We start from the raw sequence: 21,470 nt of genomic DNA on the forward strand, positions 1-21,470 counted from the left end.
TCTGTCAACAACCAGTTGCATATAATGTACATATATTTTGTAGAACTAGTCCTATCATTTATTTTTTAGGGCATTACTGTGAAGCCACTTGTCCAACTGCTGAAGATAAAAAAAGCAAACATAGGCTGTCTCAGCGTATCACAGGAGGTCCATACTCATGTAAGTGTAGCGTTCTATACGTGGGGGGGATAAAATCCTGCGAAATTATGGGGATATATAGATATATGAAATAAACAGTTTTCTACCATACGTCTACGCTTCACCAATACACTTTGTTGTATTCTTTAAGATCAATCGAAGTACTTTTGTTTCTTCGGGAGAATTTGTTGCTTGTTTTGTCCGGTAAAATGTACACACGTCACAAGTTTCCCACTAACAAATTTTAGAATGAATTGCAATTAACACCATTCCCGATGACCCTGTAGTTAAAAGGCGTCCGCTTCGTGAACGTAGCGTTAAGCCCCGCGGTGGTGGCTCATCCCGAATGGGCTGGTAAGCCGTCTGCAGTTTGATACATTACAAAATGCCTTCTCGCCAGTCATTCGAGATAGGAGTTCGGAGGTAAAGTGCACTGTTTCAAGCCAAATCTCACTGACGCTTTATTAAACAAACTTATAATACTTTTCACACCGTTCGACCGTCTAGGTCCAAGACCACATGATGGCCGGTATTGAAGAAATCATAGGTCGGCGAGGAAACAACTTCTGGAGGGTAAGTCAACATGGTTAAGTAGAAAAAATTGCGAATGGGCAGGTCATTAGTTCGGTGGGCTTGCTGAGCTTAATGAGTTGATATAATAACTACAATTTACAACACTGTGGGTTTTGGATGTTGCGCCTAACATCGCGAGGGTGAAGCTAAAATGTGGGTGAAAAACGAAGTACTTCCACTAAATAGGCTTTGGGTGAATTGACAACGCCACCGGACAGCTCAAAATTTCAAACTAATATATATAAAACATTGAAGTGCGGTCTGATTGCATTTTGACTGTATCCAAATTTTGTACCGACAAAGTGGTTTTGAATGCGACACCGAAACAACGTTGGTCAAAACGAGGCGCAGTGTATTTTGCATGTAATGCATACATTGCAAGCAAGACTTCCCTCACAGCCTAACACCGAAGCAATGTTCTACAAGGACAGAGGGAGTGGAACTATTTGTATGTGTAGGGTTTGTTGGGTTGTTCTGGTCAGTTCAGTGCGTCGACCGAAGCCAGTTTTTTTTCATTGTCGTCCCCCACCCCCTGCTTTGCTCCACACTGTAAAAACCCAACAAAATACCTTGTTAAAAACTACAAACAAATGTTATACCTTCCGGAACAAAACATGTTTTAAAAACGTTAAACACGTGATAGATGATTTGGAGAAATTTGGTTGTTTTTACAGTGCGGGGAAACCTTTCGATCTCAAGACATCTTTAGAACAAATATGTATAAGGGTCATGTGAGAGGTAACCATTGTTTGTATTTGCCTTCAGACGTTTCTAGACCATGTGGACGAGAAGTATCTGAAGTCGTGGTTACAGAGGGAACCCATGAGGAAGGTCGATAAGATCATGGCAACCTATGAAAAGATTGCACTAAAGTAAGTTGTTACCTGTCCGTCAGTTCCGTACATCAGTCATTCTCATTCAACATTGGCAAACTACATTAGTAAAGGTGCATTTTGTTAAACATTTTGTCATTCAGTTATATCGGTTGGCCAAAAAATCGCAGCGTACTTAATCAATGAATAGTCCATGGGCTGTACTGATTACAGAACATTTAAGATTAGTGCGATGCGGTATTTTTTGGTTACCCGTTCTGTCACCAAAATCTGTGAGTGTAGACAACTTAGGCAGGCTTGGCCAGATTGATCGGCGCAGTGCTCATTATCAAGCGAACCGATGTAAACGGCGTAGGCCTACACCATGATGAAGTAGCCCACCCTACTAGATCATGATCAGCATCACCCAGTCACCTTTCTTGAGCACAGACCGTACCAAAGTCAAACAATCAACCAACAAAACGTTTTTTACTATAAGCCTAGGCATGATGCGATGCACATTGTTGGATAGGGTTTTGCTGGACGAAGTTTGTTACTGCTTGCTACGCAGTCGACTGATGACGACGACGACAGATGCGGCGACTCGATCAGTCTTCAATCGAAAGCTGATATTCCCGGCAGCCACAGTCAACTTAACACGTGTAAAACTCAACATCAACTTAACACGTGTAAAGTGTAAACGCCAAATTCGCTCAGTGCAGGAAACGTGATCCCACCAGCAATTGACGAACAAGCTCTACCTTGTTCGACTCGATGTTTCTTTTGTAGACAACACTTCGCAAGCTTACCCGGGTCGAAGGTGGCTAATGATTTCTACATCCAACAGCAGGAGAAAAAGAAGGAGAAAATGTAAGTTGGTCAGGATTGTTCCATCTATACATGTAATTGGTTAATTGAAGAAGGTTTGCGATGACTTCTCCGGGTAAACGTAGGTTCAACAGTACTGGTAATTCTACCATACAACTTTTTCACTGTTCAAATGATACGTTGCCGATATGGTGTGCTATTAAGCATGTTAAAACCTGACAAGTAAGCTGTCGGATCATGATGGCAAAAGGATAACAATTCGATGACTAATCCACCTTGCAGGCATGCACTGATTTCAGTAAGACGCACCGGGTGAATTAGGCATAAAGTTGATTATAACGACAAAGAAAATACTGGTTTGAAATTGCGGGAAGTTGAATTATACAGCAGCGATTTTGCCGCTTTAACAGGCTTTGTAATCAGTTGTAATACCATTACCGAGCCATGATTCACTCGTTCCCCCATGCGTAATTAATCAAAAAACGCACGTTCTTGCTCACCAAGGCGCGTTTTGTCCAAAGAAAGGCGCGCGTTTTGGCGAGTGATTTGGCTTACAACCCGGAGCACACACCCTCAAAACTCGAGACCCCTCGATCACAAGGTCGACGCTCACCGGTTGTGCCACCGCGCTGTACTAACTATGGCTAATTGTGTCGAATTGATGCCATGGCTTCACGAGAAATCCGATAGAACTTAGCAAGTACTATTTCGAATGCTTCTTCAATAATAATTGTGATCAGCATGGTTCATTTTATACTTTTTTTCCTACCCATTATTATTCTTATTATTTAGTTGCCAAGCTATCGCAGGTGCCAATCCGCCGGAGTTTGCAGGAGATGATGGTACTCCATTCAGACCGCGGGCCAAGACCATTGGCCATGCGCCAGCAACAGAGAAAACACCAATGATCAGGAGAAGATCACGAAGTAAGCTTGAGCGGATAGCAAAATGTTCAGTTCGCATGGTCTGCATCTTAAAGCACGTATTTGCAATCAACTTGACTCTTTTTGCAGAAGTTTCCCCGCTGCGGCCACATCCGTGGTAACATTCCAATCCAGTAGTCTAACCTTCCCATTACAACCTTGTAAAGAAATCCCCTGAGCAGGATTGGATGCGCAGTCGCCAATGAATTTACGACTAGCCCATATACTATACATGCTATAGGCGGCTTAGGGTGGCGCTGATTGGCCGCTGTCGGGAGCAAAATTCTAAACGGTTGTTTTAATTTTGAAATCAGCGGATCGTGGCTCGTTCTATCGCCTCAGAATAAACTGCTCGGTTCTAAATGTTCAATCCGACGCATAAAAAACTGACAACGATTTACGCAATCTTAGGTCTAGCTAGCCAGTGCGGTGGAGCCGGGCGTAACGTATGTCCCGGATTGACCCAGAGACCAACTGTTAACATTAAAAATGAGAACCTACACATTTTCGAATAGGGACGGTCTCTATGGCACATTGAGACTTTAAGCTAGATGGTTTTGTGACCAATAGGGGGCGCTACCTTTGACACTACCCAGAACCCACAAACGGTCAAAAATCACACCAAATTTCCCCGACTGGGCACGAAGGAGCGGGCTCATTATGTGAAGAAGATTTTCCGGGCACATGAGTCGCCACGATAGCCAGATATATAATATATTTTGAGGTTCAATTCAAAAAGTGTACCCCATCACAGCTTTTTTTGCTGTATGGCCCTGCACATGAACCAATGAAATTCGCCCTCGTTGAACTTGGACAAACCTCGCCCCGCGGCTTGGACGTATCATCGCGTATGATGCCTAACTGAGGCTGTTGAGTTGGTCCCCAACTCACTAAAGCACAGAAGCACAGAACTCACAAAACCTAAGAAAAATAAGCGATGCGTCTTCTGAACATTGACAACAAGATCATGACGTTAAAGTTAATAGCACTTGAACAGGCCAGGCCCATTCTTATCCAAGGGTACGGCATGCGTCTGAGGAACTACATTTTTGGCGGTAGGACAAAACTGACCTCGTACCCACTGGCTAGTGAGACCACCAGTCGTCTCATTCACAAATAACACAATTTGATCATTATTGTGCACTTGCAGATATTTTTCCCCAGATAATGTTATACTACATGTATATATAAAACCCGACGTCCAACTCCGGTGTACCTTGCGTCTACGTATTTTGGTTTTAAAAGTTCCGATATGTAACCAGTTTGTAGCCACTGTTGGCCAATCACGAGGCAGACAGTTTTTCTAATGGTGGGTGTAGGAGATAGAGGGTTAGAATTTTTGTTAAATGACTTCATCATTCTTTGTTCTTGAGATTCTCTGCTATTCGACAGATACTACCACACCGCCAGCGGACGGATGCTCAAAATAACATATCGCTTCAAATCTTGCTTTTTTAAAGTTGCCAACTCCACTATTTCGAATGTCACATGCTAACAATGTAATGTTACGTCTTGTCGTTCAAGTTGGGCGGCACCCCCGGTCCTATTCGACGAGGAGGTCAGCTCCTGCAGAAGAACCAATCGATAAAGATGAACTTAGGAAGATATTATCATGGAGGCCCGCTGCAGTAAGTTTGAGGGAATAGGGAGCACATTTGACTGGATAACTGTAAAATGTCCTCGGTCTACAATGTTAAAAGGCTCAACTTGGTAAAAATTAAGTTATGTAGCCTGACGGCATTGATAATGGACTTTGTGGTAATCGTGTTATTGATAAGGCGCATACGTAGTTCGGCCTGTAGGTGCAGATGATGGCGCGAAAATTTTGGGACGATCCTTATCGATTTCCCAAAAATCGACGGGGCCATCTACATTATTTCCACGTAAACTGTTTCAATCGTCTTTCCCTCAGGACCTTCATCAGACATTTGATCGTAACCTGTACAGCGAAGACGACCAGGACTTGGAACAGCAGCTTCGGTACAAGCGCATGCTCGCCTCCTGGGCGCTGCGATCATACAGCACCACACAGGCACCAGAGGAAGACTCCTACCCCAACAACAGTAACCAGGAACGGAATCCCCGCTCAAGGAATCGTGGGGCACCAAAACCTGCCCTCTTCAGGATGAACACCATGCCTACGCAGGACAACAACCAGACAAATCGCTCAATACACCCGAGGTCGATGTCAGTTGATGTCGCGCCTGCGTTCGAGATGGACTACTTGGGAACGGTTGAGGACAATGGTAATGTGAACGAGGGGTGTGTGTTTTCAGCTATTGCTGAAGAAAATGAGGCTGAGACTAGTATCGATGTAAAATTGTGATATTTACATCATATTAAAGACTATTTTTTTAAAACACTTTCATTAAGCTTGATCCCAAGATATATTGTAGCTGCATGGCCGACACCGTTCGTTAAATATTTGAAATTTGTAATTGAATTTGAAAATTTTCAATAGCGTAAATACGCACTTAATACGTACTAAATATGAATTTCCTCATTGCCGTTGTGTAGATATACAAATACTGTAAATAGCAAGTTTGAATTCGTATTACATAATAACTACTGCCTTTCCGTTTTTCCTGGACGACCAGTAGTTGCGAACGGCGTACCTCTTTAAGAGAAAATCAGGGCTTGCGATGTGTTGCTTTTCATACGGAATTGGGCTCAGCCGGAGACCGATCGCGATTACTCTAAACAGGATCACTGAAAACCATTAAAACTGAATACAGTTTGCGCTTAGTGTGTAGAGTGCACGTACGATTATCTGAAATTGGCAAATGCTAAGTCCGAAATCGCCTGCAAACATACGAATGATAATTAAGTTGCTAGAGATCATCATTGAGTAATCATACGTTGGTAGAGCATGATGGCCATCATATAACCCCAGGATGGGAGAAATGAAGTTCGGGACAAATAATGTTCGCCAGCTAGGTGGTAAGGATTTTGAAATCTTGAAATCTTTTGTCGACTTGATCTTCTAAAAGTTATCCGGAAGGATCGCCAGATCTACTTTGTCATTTAAATAAATAAACATCTTGGAATTATCGGGAGGTCAACTTACCCATCTCCTTTCTCAATATCTTCAAATGTCTGGTTGAGGACGGTGATTTTGGTCGATTGTCCGCCATTTTTACCGGCTGATATTGTTGCCAGCTACGTATGCTTTGGTATCTTACGTGTGCTATGATATTCATCATACGGGGTGGTTGTAAAATACATGTACGTACATGTATTTGGAATGGCGGTAATTCATAATTTATTGTATATGAATATTGCGGAGGACAATGATATTGTATGATTTTTTTATCTCTGACCTGCTTTCTTTCGGGTGGGCTTATAAAAACAATTTCTAATACAATTGCAAACACTTCGACTTGCAAATGTTGTAAACATTGTATGTCAGGTATCGATATCATCTACGAAGGTAGATGTATATACATGTATACTTTATATACTGTATGTAGTTTCAGGAGTTCAGGTCATTTTTCTCTTGTGGTGAGAAAACCAAAATGTAATGGTCGAAAAATGCAATGATTTCGCCAAAAAAGTGTGCCGAAGGTTCGGTGTTAACTGTCAACTATGACTATCCTGGTTTTTTTTGCCTTGTCGGCATATTCAGTAAGAAGATACTATTGGTAAGGAAAAGACTAGGAGTGGTCGAGGATGGGATTAAAGGGAAGGGCCCGCCACAAAATGGGGAGTTTTGGACGGCCCGGTCAAAACCTTAGGCGGGAATAAGGTTTCATTGATAAATATAAGGAGTTTCAAGGACCCCAAAACACTTGCAAGGTTTAAGAAATACTGGTCTGTCATTGGTTCATGTTTTCTTATCATCAACATACTCTCATCTTGAAAAATAAGACAATATTTACGACCAATGCGACCAATTTTTACATTAATTTTGCAACATTATCGTTAACGCGCCCCTTACAGATTCGTAAGGTACTACATGTACATGTATTTGGATGTTTTGCGACAAACTGCTTAGTCTAGTTTCTTCGCTTGCGTATAAACGAATAAGTTACACTGCCGTTCCTTACTGTTGGAATCGAAGGAGAGAGGATAGGCCTACTATATTCATCTGATGTTGCTAAGTTCTTTTTTGGAGTCTTCAAGGCCAAGCCTTCCGCTGCCAAACACAGTAGGCTATCCCGATGAAAACTGATGCGCCCGGGTATGTGTAACGTTACTCATGAAAGCATACATCACATACACGGCGTTTTGTCTGGTATCGCTATATATATCATGTTCGTATCGTAATCAGTCCTCTTTCTAAGGTTATTTGGTTTCCATGGTTTCCACGTCCCCACCCGACTCAAAGTCCATATATATGTACTGCTATTCTTTGCATTCTCCATCTTTTCTGTGCTAAAACATCACTTCTATTACTATTGACGATGTAACATGTCCTAACTGCATTCCGCTATCATCGCCGATTTTATTTATATACCAGAAGACTGGCCTCTGTGTAGCCGATTATGTAACACATAGTGGAAACAGCTGACAGCACCCAGGGGATCCACGTGCTACTCGCGAATTTTCAACTCGTAGTAAACAAAAAGTTGTAAAGTTATGTAAATAAGCTTCCTTATATGGAACTAGTGACGTCACACAGTAGTTTGTAATTTCGCTACAAATGTCACTACTGCTCTCGGTTGTAAGACGATTCAATCTCTTTAAGTGGGTATTGAAAAAATTATGTAAGGTATAATATAATTTTTTTATTATAGCCTACTCAAGATATAGCAATTTTACTAACCTTACTTGATATCATATATAAACATCTCAACAAATTGTCGTAATTGTACATGTAATGTAATGTAAATATGCATTTATATAGCACACGTTCCAGGTCGTAATGATTTGCTCACATGCGCTTTAGGCTGAAGTTACATAGACCTCACGTTTCATCGACTCACGACTCATTTGTCACTTGTCATTCGTGACCAGATGAATGGACATTGGAAAACCTATTGACCTGTTCTCATTGAAGTGAATTTTGTAAGTTTTGCCCGCATTCGTCGTCTCACGTCATTTCATGTCATTTCACGAGTGAGGCGATGAATGGACATGTTCATTCTTTGTGAAATGAGCTGGCAAAGAAAGTGGACGTCCATGTGCATTTGTAGTGATATCGCCTTCGAGTATAGCTACTTTTCGGCATTTTCATTAGTTTACACATTAATACAATAGCTAATTTCGATTGGAAATGAGAAACAATAACAAAAATGCAGCACTTTTATGTACCACATTGTTCTCGTCCGTCGCCTCCGCTTTCGTTTTCTATTCTCCATCAGGAGCAGCATGGCTGCCAGCTCTTCTTCTTCTGAGTCCTTGTGCGTCGCCGAGAAAATCCAAGTGACAAATGAACGAGCGAAAAGTGATCTGTATGTAAACCGCCGCGGTCACTCGTGACAAATGAGGAGTGACACGTGAAAATGAGCCGTGAGTCGATGAAAAATGTGGCGTGAGTAGCTCATTCCTATGTAACATCAGCCTAACCATTGACCCATATGCCCGGGTGAAAAGCACAGTCTATAGTTGTCTCCCCTTTATGGGTTGGTTTGTGACGTTTAGGGAGAATAATCCTCCTAACTTTGCAATCCAACGTGGTAATCCATGGGTGATTGGTGGTGATCACAGTATTGCGTAACTGGATTAGGCGGTCTCTGGTGTACACAATGTTCTGCATTGTTGGTTATTTTGAATAAACACCGGAGTGTATGTCTTGTACAACCACAATACATGTATATAGTAAAGCTATAAAAGTGCAACCATAAAATGATATCTCTTCTATCAGCTGTATTCATGACTTTGCTTCCTCACTTAGATCAAAAGGATGTTCGAGGTGATACTGAATAGGAAGAAATTGAATGATTTATGCAATGTATAAAACACTTAAGTTCAGAATTTCTGCATATATATAGGTTTTTGAAGGCGACCAGAAGCCTTCGTGCTAAACTTAATCTATACATGAATATTGAACCCTGGGCGAACAAAACCTTTTAATAACCAATGACCTGCACAGGGGACGACTGTCTATCGAAGAGCAAACCACTGCCATCTTGAGTTTCACCCATTTTCCTGGTTTTCTGTACTTAAAGGGAAGGGCCCGCCAAAAAAATGGGGAGTTTTGGACGGCCCGGTCAAAACCTTAGGCGGGAATAAGGTTTCATTGATAAATATAAGGAGTTTCAAGGCCCCCAAATTACTTGTAAGGTTCAATAGATACTGGCCTTTCATTGGTTTACCGTTTGCGTATCATTTACATCCTCTCATCTTGAAAAATATGACAATATTTACGATCACGTTATTGGTTTTTGCAACATTTTCGGTAACGCGCCCCTTGCGGATCTGTAAGGTACCATTCGGATGCTAGTGGCGTGGCTCCATCTGCTACAGCTGTCACCGCGCCGGTGTTAGTCTCACGTCTTGGCACCACCCTTGGGGAACACCTCAATGCCGTTGGCGTACTGACGAGACCAGCGTCTCTAGAGGCTCCGACATTCGCCATGAGCAGTGACAGCTAGGTCACTTGGCTGGAATGGACCCATCTCCTCTTCACTCATGTTCATTGCCGGCAGTTCTGGCAAATATCTTGAGTCGTCATGGTTGTCAAACAAGTCTTGGATAATATGCTGCTCCATTTCTTCTGTACTGTTCGGATCAGGGGCCTCGCTCTCCACCGGCCCAGAATCCACCGGCGACTCGAAATCCATACTACTATTCTCTCCATTTTCCATTTTCTCCTCTCTCCAACTCACTACTATCGCTATTGACTGCGTAACATACACTAACATTCTTTTGCTATCATTGCTAACTTCATTTACTAGAACACTGGCCTCTTTGTAGCCGATTATGTAACCCATAGTGGAAACACCTGACAGCGCCGACCGGCATGATCCACGTGCTACTGGCATATTTATAACTCGTAGTAAACAAGGTTGTAAAAATATGCAAATGAGATGCCGTATATGGAAACCATGGCGTCACTAAGCAGTGCTTATTTCTGCTACGGGTGGCGCTGTTGCTTGCTTCTGGAGGCGCTATTCAACCTCTTTAAAGGGGTAACTTCAGATGGGAGATCGAGAGACCATTTTCCAAATAAGGGAGTTTCAAGTACTGTACGAAATGCAATACATGACATCTAGTTACAGGTAACTCCCTTTATGGTCATAGGCAATGCTCGTTGCTAGGCCATACGAGCGCTACTTGTTTAACTTAGTGATGTTCAGAAACAATTGTACCAACGAGTTCATTTCATTGTGCTCATGCAAATGAACTCTTCTTTTGAATTGGGCCAATGGATCGGAACAGATCTTCAGACAGTACAATCGTTGTATTGCTAAAGATATAGCTAGTTTTAATTTGAGGTTATTTAAATCCAAGTACAGTATCTAGTAATCAAAATGATATCTTATATTAACGATGTCCAGCGGATGTAGATGGACCACAGACAAGGAATTCTGAGCAGTACAACTAAAACGTTTTCTGAATTCGATGTACAATAGACCGAGCGTTTTCCGTCTGTGGGGATAAGGCGTTCCGTCCCAGCTAGAATTGGCCGCAATTGCCTCCAAAAGGCCTCGACTAAACCAATTTATTCCATAAGACTCTTATGGCCTCTAAGCTTGCAAAAGTTTGAGACAAGAAAAAGAAGAAAAAACATCTTAACGAGGCTGCTTGTTTATTAGGTTAGATATAGTCCCGGGATGATACAAAAAATGTACTCTTGTACTTGTCAGTGTTATACACAGATGGTCAGAATATTATGAAATGATGTTTAGAATTTGACATAAATAATTTAACCTTGCTGAAATTTCAAAAAGTCGACCATTGACAGCCGATGCGATCGAGATCAACCCGCCATCATTAATTATTCTAATAACATTTGGTGAAATGCATTTCGTTGGGAGCACTTTTATTACTTAGATGTCGATTCGGCTACACAATAGCAAAGGCAGTAGCCTGCAACTTATGATCAAAACTTTTACTGACAACAGCCTATCGAAAGCCCTTCGCCGTTCAAAAGACATATGTATGATTGGTAGTAAATGATAATTTCGCATGCTTGACTTAAAGTCATCATGTTGACATAAACAAGTATCCCCGTCGAGTCATATCAGTGTCATTTTTGTATTTAGTCACATCTATTCGAGCTGGTTCCTTCAAACGATCTTTAACGTCTGCCCCAGCACGAAAACGTTCTTTTCGTGCATGTGCAATTCGTTCCCCAAGGAGTTCCACATCTACAGATGTAGCAATTTTGATCGCAGCAGTCTATACCATCACATCTTTCTCCACCGCCCGCGCACTCCGCTTTGCCATCTGTTAGTGGAAGAAAAATAACTTATTATTTTCAGCCTGGGGAATAGAATCAAGAAACGCTCAATTGGGGAGAGTTTATACATTTACATCTTTCACCCCAATTTGCGCAGGCTTTTACGTCCGCAAAGGCGAAAAACATAATGCAGCGCTGAGCATTGGCAGAAAGTATGGTATCCGTGTGGAATCAGACACAAAATCCCCGATCATTTGCCACCTCTCCGATTAATTGCCAACCACCGCTCCGAGGAAATCCAGCCTAAAATTCCTCAAACTTACAGCTTGGTATGCTAGAACACCCAACGAGCCTCGATCAAGCTTTCAAATGTTGCAACTCATCAGGCTTCAGCGTTAGAGCTGTTACAGTTCAAATGTCTGCTTCAATTCCTCCCGTACTTGCAACTGTAGTAATAACTCAAACGTCTGAGCTAGAGATGCAACATCAGTTGGAAAACCAAAACACAGGTTCTTGGGTGCCCAGGCATAGCCTTGCAACAGTGAGAAAGCTGTAAGTAAGATTTACTGTCCGTACCAAAGTCTTCTTTATTAGGTGGTCTTATCACTTTGTGGCTGGATTTGCTGGTAGATATGGTTGGCCATGACTCGAAGAGGCGGGATATGTTCATAGCGGTTAAGCTGATTCTACAGGGAGTTGTCAAGTAAAAGCACGGACTAGACAGTGACGTGACGCCTATATCATAAAGATTTGTAATGAGGTTCCATTATGGTACTTTAATGGAAGATTTAAGTCCACGGTAAGGCCACGTCATTGAATACTTTCATTTTATTGTGTCATTCCATTAACTTTAGCAGCCCTTCGAATCTAAGGTGTACCATTATTAGAATGCATAAAAATCTGTTCAAACGCGGGTTGGGATTTTGTGCTTGTACCGTAATTCAGGATCTGGATGTAGGAAAATGAATGAACTATTGTTGGTAAAATGTTACAGCTTGATAGAATGATTCCTCGATATAAAATCGAGTGGTTAAAATCGAGTGGTTAAGACCACCATGGCGCTATGGCTGTATGCAAGTAGTAAGCATATTGATACTAAACATGTACTTGTCTACCACGATATTTTGACGTGAAGTTACTACTATCTATTGGTTTTAACAGAAGCAACCGATAGTTGAAAAATCTCGGTGCGACAGAAATTTGGTGACAGACATTTTAATACGGAGTGGCGAACTCTGTATCAAAGTATATTTTAGAATGATTTAGGTAACGACTTAATCAATTATTTGGAACCAACTGAAATTTATTCAGTTATCTCATCAGGTGTATTTTGTAAATTCGTCCCTGTCCCGTCTATAACTGACCAAGATAAATACTGTTAAATATTCTACCCGATTAATGACAATAGGCCTACCTTTGCCTGCCCCGACTGACCCCACACTAACATACACTCGGATGGCCGCTTTTTACGTCTTTTATTCGGACAACTGCTGTTATAATAATATGTAAACCGTTTCTCAGGCGTCCACGATAATCACCACTTTTCAGATGCTGACCCTCGCATCGAAAATCCGGTGTTTGGGTCGGCTAAAGGAACCCGAACCTTCCATTAGATTTAAGGCTGCCCTATTAGTAAAATACAGGATAAAAGCACTACCTGAAACGCTGCTTAATGTTACCATTAACCTATGTATTTTAAAGGTACCTTCTTGATATGCCCAGCTCTTAAAGTGACCGTCATCAAGATGCCATTAGCACTAATGGAACTATATTATGCTTTATGATATAGGCACCTGGTCAGTCATTAATGAGAATATGAAACAGAAAAGTATGGAAACGTGTGTGATCTGTCGAAATTTAAAATGTTTTGGGGTCAATGATTTCATTATAAGGTTTGAGTGGGGTCTATTAACTGTATACGATATTTATTTCATCTGGTCTTACCTTCAATCACGAATGCCGCCATTACAAACACCACCACGAGAAGGACAAGAGCTGTGGAATTCATTCTGATGGCCTGAAACAAAGAAGGACACGGACTATGAGAATAACTCCTGTAAATACGTTGAGAAGATTGAGAGTTATCTGGGAGATTGGCCACTATGATAGAGTCGAATGTTTCGCCAACCTTCCAGTTGTGAGGTAAAAACAGAGAAATTCGATGTCAAATCGGCCTGAAAGGTTGCAGAAACAATGACTGCTTTACTTTATCGACACCGAAGCAGTGATGAATTGTCATGCTCGTGCATCGTCATTTATGTCAGATAAATTGACGGGTGCGCGTGACATATCAAACTCCTGCGACACTACTGTCCAAAAAACAAATACGGCTTAATATGCGGCTTCAACCAGATTGGGACATGTTGGCTTATATCTAGTGGAACCTTTCATAGCGGACTCCTCTCTAATAAGGACAACCTCTCTATTAAGGACGCTACTTTTAGTCCCAAATTGGTAGTTTTAATTCCATTTGACCTCTCTAATCAGTCCTTGTCAGTCCGGGGGTGTCCTTGATAGAGATGGCCTACTTGACTATAAATGCGGCTCTGTCCCTTTGATTCTTCGACGTGATTAGGTAACAAATTATGTAAGTCACGAGGCAGCTCCGTCACAATCCTCTCTGCACCCTCATAGAATCAGGATAAGGCCCCACCTTTAAAATGGAAAACTGAAAGCGCCCCGCAAACGAGCGATTTAGATAAATGCGACCCACGATTTAAATTGCATTCCAATGTAACAATAATGCCCGTTTGCAGTGGTCGCAGACAAGAGATCGTTAATATGTCCCTAAACATCGTTTGCTGGACACTCAAGCGACCATTTTGGCATGATGGCTTTATACCATTATGTGCATTGATTCCGTCAATTGGGAGCTTAATAGCCTCGTTGTTAACACTGCTGGCTGGCTACCACGCAAAAGAGCCCGGGTTGGATCCCAGGGAGAACCCAGGATTGTATTTCTGGATGAACCGGCGTGGCTTTCAAGGAACTAAAATTCCTGGCTCTTCACAGTCCTTCGAATGTGACTTAAAACCAAGGTTCCTTGTATCTGGTGTCTATGCCAGGGCAGGTTAAAGGCCCTACCAAGTGAGAAACATGAGTAGCTTATGTTGAATCATCCTCTCGCCGAACTCAGATTCAATAGGTCAATAAACCCCATTGGCGCATAACCGTAGTGTCACGCATAAACGCTCATTCCGCCTTGGAGGAGGAATACTCCCTGGAGAAAATCACCTCTTAAAGTACGGAGAGAACGCTAAAGAAGATAAAGAAAAAAATTCCGTCAATTCGACTGAGCTGCCGTAGCTGGCCGAGTTTCAGTCTAAACCGGATCACCTTCGACCCAAATGTGAGGAGGATGATTTCAGAACAATCTGTTGGACGGAACAGAGCCCAAAGTGGTCTCTTCAAGAATCACCCAATAGGTAAGCGTAGGTCTCGTGTTTATATGGCAGATTTGGAAATGTCTTAAAGAATAAGATATAGCCTACTTTAGACAGGAGTCACGAAGATCGGATGAAGTTATACGTTAAATCGCCGATAGCCTCACAGACACAGTACGTGCTATCCAGGCTTGTATACGAGAAATACATTTATCGCTGATTCTAAAACGACCCCCTCCCTTTGGGCAACTGCGCATACACACTTAATGATAAGTTTTTTCAGCTTTGGAAAGCTCTTCTTGGGTTTTTTCAGCCATCAAAAATATGAACCACGTGAGGTTTTTCAGGGAAATAAAAGACTCGTTGAGGTTTTCCAGCAATGAAAAACCTCTGCCACGGGGTGAATATTGTGTAATTGAACCATTCTAAAAGGCAAAGGCACAAACACCTGTGAATGTCGTAGCTGTTATTTAAAGCTGTACTATATGCATGTCTACATCGGCACTCGTGATCAAATAAATGACAAAGCAAAGCTCCACCTTAATCTGCTTATACCATGCCAGTTTTTGATATAGAGGTAAGATTGTTTCACAAGACGCCTTTTTGGCGCACGGTCAAACATGATGTAAATTACTCTTGACTTTCGATGCAGTTTCTAGTGCACCAATTTGCTCCGTTAACAGATTCATTTAAAGTACAAATGTATACAGCAGGAATCTTCAACTTTGCGTTTACCTCATACAGTCAATTATGACGGTCGTCCTCCGTAATTCTGCCCACACAGTTCATCCTGCAGGTTAGCACATTTAGCCATATTTCTTGTCTGTTGCTTTGTGCACAGGGCAGTCCTGCAGCGTGTGGGTCGTCGTCATCGGTCCCGTATTGCAAAAACATTGGTCGGTGTCTCCTGTATCAGTAAAATAGATGGTAATGCATCATTTTATGCTCGCTTCTACATTAAGTCTGAAGATGGTGGGACTTGTTCTGCCATTGTTAGCTGATGAGCACTTCTATTGGTCATGGTCCGGGTGGTCCTGCTTCCATGCCTTCGTGTATGCTGCTTTGATGTTGCATTTGGTCTCCTCATAGGATAGGGTAGTATTGTCTTCTTCCATTTTACCTCCTTCCTTTGCGAGTGAGTCAGCCTTTTCATTTCCTTTCATATCATTGCAGTGTGTTGGTATCCGCTGCAATATAACTCGCCTGGTGGTTTTGCTCAGGGAGACTACTACGTCGACATGAGCAGTGAAAACTACACCGATTCTCGGAAGGAAGCTTGCCCTATGGATTTCCAACATGAAAAATTAGCTCATAACAGATCAAACGTTGTTCAGTGTCCGTGTTCGTTGTTTCTGAATAACACGATATACTATAAAATAATGCGGCTCTGTCCCGTTGGTTCTTCGACGCGATCAAGCGTCAAAGTATGTAAACCGCGCGGCTGCTCCACCTGTCATAATCCTGCCTCCACCCTTAAAATCAGAATTAGGCCCGCATTTGAAATGGAAAACTTAATGCACTTCTCAAACGAGCGACCTAAATTTCTGTGACCGTGACCAACGACGGATTAAACACGACTGCCAGTATGAAAATAGCATTGGAATATTGCTCGATTGCAGTGCGCATCGCAGGTTGCAGCGACCTGCGTGTCAATATGTAACCAATACAGCGATCATTTTATCTCCTAAAACTAGCTACGATTTGCTCTGCGCTGAAGCGACCATTTGGGCATAACTTTGTGGCTTTATACAATTCTGTGTATTGTCAAGGCAAAACCATCGTTATTCAACACTTGAGAAAATACTGCGAAAAAACAGGTTGCCGTTTATTTGTCAATCCCCGATAGCCTGTTTGCTGTGTCCTGACATGCAGTCCGGCACATATCTTCATTGAAGGTTATTTGAATGCTCTCCTTCAATCAAGCCCCATAAGAGGAGGCTTCGCTATAATGTGAATATTAGAATCTTTGACAAGAATCTTTGCACGATGTTTGTTTTAAAGCAGGATGAAAAATGACATGCGTTTATAATCACCATGAACCCCAAAAATGGGAGAACATGGTAAAAGTCTCACAAAATTGCCCTCGGTAGGAAAAAAAATCGTAAAACAGCGAACCTATCTAATTATACCGCGAGGAATACACGGTAAAATTGCGAAATCGTTGAAGTCATTGTTTTCGTTGATGGTTAAATGAAGTAATTTAAGCAGCCACTTTTTAACAGTGAGAACCCTCGAATTACACAAAGAGAAAAACCAAATTTCACATATCCATTTCATTGTTTTGTTTGGCCAAGAAGGCTTTCAAAATATCATAGTCGACAAGTTTGACCGACAAAGCCAGTGACCTATAAACACATCCAGGCTTCTTCTTCTTTTTGAGGTCAATGGAATGCCTTTCAAAACGATAACCTGCTATAACTGTACATTTGCCAAAATAAATGCGCAGTTAGGATTATCAGCAAAGCAACAAGCTATTTGTCCGTTGAATGAATAACACCCATTCAGTCAAACCAGCGCCTGGTGTGACCAGCAGGGAATCACTCAGATATATGCCGAGACCAACTACAGGTGCCAGATACCCACACCTGCACATGTTTTATTTGGAGGCAGAGTCCTAACAAAGCTTTCTAAAGCACTTTCAGTGCATTTAATTCGTTTCATTACCAGTAGGTGGCGCCACCTTCAATGCCCCCAAATCCTGCTCGGTGGCCAAAAATCAGGCCAAAAATGTCTCGAGCTCCCAAGTTGGCGCCCCATATACTAGGTGGAAAAATTTTCTGGCACGTAAGCTAACCACCATGTAGCAATTTAATGTACATTTAAATTGTAGAAAAAAAAACGGGGTCAAATCGGCGCAAAGTGGTCTATTCGTCCATTGAATCAGGAATACCGTAATGGCCGGAGAGCGCTCGTTGTACCACGCTCTGTGTCACTACACGCCCCATCCGGATCACGAAATCATTGCGTCTAATGCATTTTGGTTGATAGGAGGCAAATCTCTGTAGCTCTACCTCACTAAAGCTGTTCTGCGTAATAAACTAACGCGATTGGTAGACATTGCACGGCCAATTCAAAGAAACACACCATTTTCAAACGAACTACGCAGGGGATGGACACTTTTGGCTGATTTTGAAACTGTAGAGTGAGACCTCAGTGACCCTGTTGCGTGGGAAAATAGAAATGGCGTCGCAAAATTCTGCCCGTTTGGGGGATCTCGGATGATAGGGCAAGTGCAGCCAGCGGGAGTAATCGTTATCAAAACAAATATGCCCGATTTTTTTTGTGCAAAAATGTCAATTTAATAGCTCTAATAGTTGATTAGATCAAAGTCGTTCAATTGAAAGACTTTGATTAGACAACGTCTTTTCTTCTGCTCTCTGCGCTTTAAGATCATAAGATCATTCATGCGTGAGCCTACACCGCGAGCAAAAAGGCCGCTGTCCGAGGATGAAAAAAGACGTCATCTCCTACGCAATTTTACGATCCTTAACAGCAAACAGTTTCGGACATGTCGGAGTCATGGTTTTAATGTTGATGGTCATTGATTTGTTAACAAACTAATTGTGATTGTCTGCACCTGTCGTGTTATCTTTTACCGGAATGTTATAAAGTTTATATGAAAATATTCATCGTCTTCTTTTTAATTTGGTGACTTCATCAATTAAACATTACTCGGTATCATTACTGAACGAGTCACTCTCCTTGAAAAAGCCTTCCAAAACTGTCTTGCTTTTAGGAAATGTCTAAATACATGTATTGATATGGGTTCATCGATTATGTGGATGGGAAAACCATATTGCATAGTACACCGACTTGATTGGCTGATTCAGCCCGCGCCTGGATGACCCAGCAGTGATCCGTTCTACAACCTGGCCATATCTATAGGCCTGGAGCGAGATAAAAAAAATTTAGTTATTTATTCTTTTATAAGAAATGTTAGAAACTTTATGGTGGATATTATGAAACCCCGCGAACAATGGCAAAGACTTCGTCTTGGGTGATACCTTGTAAGGTTCAAACAAATTACTTGTTGTACTGTCGTAATGTTTTTTTACCGCTCTATGACCATAATAAAACCACAGTTAAGTTACTGGTATCTAAATTTGGATTTGATGCAAGTATGAATAGTTATATATCACGAGATGATATACTATGGGGTTCTATCGAAACGGTTAAGGTTGGATAGGCGAGTTGATTCAAAATGCCAAAGTATGCTGCATAAATTGATTTCTTTGCAATTAAAATCATTGTTCTATGTCGGAAGATGTCAAGTTACCCCCAGAAGTGAACCAAGATAAAGGCTATATCAAGAAATCAATGTTGAATTGTTTATAAAGTAGTTGACCAGTGATTATGGTATTCGTAAATCTCTTTGTCTCCAAATGTTAAATGTCATACTGAATCACAGCCAACTTGCAAAACAGGTCCAGTAAGACTGACCCAAGGCGATAGAGGAATTTAAACCGATATTAAACAAAGGTAAAAAGTTAACAGAGAGATAAGAAATATGCATTTATACATTTACGAGGTACATGTAATATGGCTCACAGATGATAAGATTTAAAATAATGGTCTTTGGACTAGTCCTCACACATTGCACATTTGCATACTTTGCCATTCCAGTTATTTATCATTTTCTTAGAATACTTAAAATTTCCGCTAATTTGAATGCATATAGGTAAGTCATTCCATAGCCGAGATCCAAAATAGCCGAAGCTCTTTTTCCAGAGGAGATGCCATTATAATGGGGTGTAGTTACATTTTCCTTACGGAGATTGTGGCATGTTTCTTTTATGGGTGAAATTGAATCTAGCAGATATGATGGGCACTGTTTTGATACAATTTTGAAAACCTCGTGGGCTATCAGCCTCTGCCTTTCAAGTTGTAGGAAGACTGACTTGTCTATTTTCAGTAGATCTATATAGTTACTATTATAATCCTGGTGGACACGCTTGAATCCCCTATAGTTTAACTTCTCAAGTTTCTGGTTGTTTTTTTCACTGCAGAAGGGCAGTGGGCAGAAGTTTGATGAGATAAAAGATTGGTAAATAACTTTGCGGCAATTAAATGGCAGATGCTTGCCAATACGCCTTAGGATGTTAATCTGTCAGGATATTTTGAAAGGCCTACTTTAAAGTCGATTGAGACTGCTTTTTTAGAACCGGTGCCAATTGGTACTCAAACTTGGCCTCTCAAATCTGCTTCACCTAAAATTCAGGTTATACCCAAACTAAGCCAAAGAAGGGGAAAATAGCCATTTTGTCTATATGGAGGTCACTGAAGACTTCTTTTTGACATATGCTTGTCAAATTACCTAAACTTTAGCTTAAAGCGGCATATGACCAAATACGGTCATACTTGGCCAAAGAGGATTGAAATGGCAATTTGTCTTGATCGAATGGTGCAAATAAGACTGCTTTTTGAATCAGGACCTTTTTTACATAAAGCAAGCACTATGAACAGCAACTATCGTTTTTCTGTCAGAAAACTCTCGGAATCTGCATCGATCTCGAAAATCACTCGAAATGCTTCACGGTCATTAACCGTCTCTCGGAAATCTCACGGAATTCGACCCGGCCTTGGCGAGCCATGCTGGGCAAGAACTCGGAAAGTTTCGAAGAAATTCGAAACGGTTAATTCTATGGCGAGAATTTTCCGCAAAAACCTAAGGTGGTTGTTTTAACTGTAAAATGCTTGTTTTCCGGCATCATAAAGCGCGCATTGTGTATTACGTACGCCGGTGTACACCACGTCCTGTGATTATCTTCAGAATTCAGTGCTCCTATAACTGCGTTTGATAGAACGACCATAGATATAGACCAAGGGATTGATCAGTTCTTATAAATACCTGGACAATCGGTTCCCATATTCACCCGGTAACAAATAGTATAAACTGCCTCTATATGGTTCATTTGAAATCGAATAACAGGGCAAGACTTTTAAAATCGAGGACTGAATTTACTTTCACAGCGACAACATAGGGTACCTGTCCCTTCACACCAATGGTAGGTGTCCAATCTATTAAATTATGCAACACAGCGACACCAAGCGGTGAGGAGTGGAATCGCGTAAGGCACACGGAACGTTAAACGCAGTTGTAGAAGAAATACCGAAGATAATCACAGGACGTGGTGTACAGCGGGACACCCTAAACTAAGAGCCAAGAGCCAAGAGCCAAGAGCCAAGAGCCAAGAGCCAAGAGCAAATACTGCTTCCAGGAAAGCCACGAGCAAAGGGGAAAATATAGGCAAATGAATATAACCTACATGTTATTATTATCTTTGGGAGCCCAAGGCCCACAGGTGCTAATGAATAGAGTTTTTTGTAACCGTTATGACGTTATAAGACATCGCCGCTTGAATAGGGGTTGTCTGCAGCCTGGATTTTTTATCGCACTATCGTTCGCCGTCTGTACAATACGGTGTACATTGTGCCTGCACTTCATATATTCTGTACAGTCACACGTGTTTGTCATTCGGGCTGATTTCATTTCCCGCGAAATCTCAAAGATCACATGACCTCTTAT

General features: G+C 41.6%; 1 protein-coding gene and 1 long non-coding RNA gene across 3 annotated transcripts in view; one reads left to right on the top strand and one right to left on the bottom strand.

The window, feature by feature from the left end:
• The window catches only part of LOC135494239 (Na(+)/H(+) exchanger beta-like), a 333,142-nt gene extending 324,077 nt beyond the window's left edge, over positions 1 to 9,065 (top strand). For both annotated transcript variants that reach the window (XM_064782086.1, XM_064782085.1), the window contains exons 16-22: positions 70 to 159; positions 646 to 711; positions 1,477 to 1,583; positions 2,313 to 2,393; positions 3,144 to 3,277; positions 4,799 to 4,902; positions 5,187 to 9,065. In XM_064782086.1, the coding sequence (XP_064638156.1) occupies positions 70 to 159; positions 646 to 711; positions 1,477 to 1,583; positions 2,313 to 2,393; positions 3,144 to 3,277; positions 4,799 to 4,902; positions 5,187 to 5,600 (996 nt within the window). In that variant the 3' untranslated portion in view covers positions 5,601 to 9,065. The remainder of the gene's footprint in view (positions 1 to 69; positions 160 to 645; positions 712 to 1,476; positions 1,584 to 2,312; positions 2,394 to 3,143; positions 3,278 to 4,798; positions 4,903 to 5,186) is intronic.
• A 1,885-nt stretch (positions 9,066 to 10,950) lies between these two features.
• LOC135494805 (uncharacterized) overlaps positions 10,951 to 21,470 on the bottom strand; it is a 43,973-nt gene continuing 33,453 nt past the window's right edge. The window contains exons 2-3 of the long non-coding RNA XR_010448461.1: positions 13,506 to 13,578; positions 10,951 to 11,608 (exon numbers count right to left, since the gene is read on the bottom strand). This is a non-coding gene — a long non-coding RNA (uncharacterized LOC135494805). The remainder of the gene's footprint in view (positions 11,609 to 13,505; positions 13,579 to 21,470) is intronic.

The sequence above is a fragment of the Lineus longissimus genome, chromosome 10 (genome assembly GCF_910592395.1).
Source record: "Lineus longissimus chromosome 10, tnLinLong1.2, whole genome shotgun sequence".
Lineage (NCBI taxonomy): Eukaryota > Metazoa > Nemertea > Pilidiophora > Heteronemertea > Lineidae > Lineus > Lineus longissimus.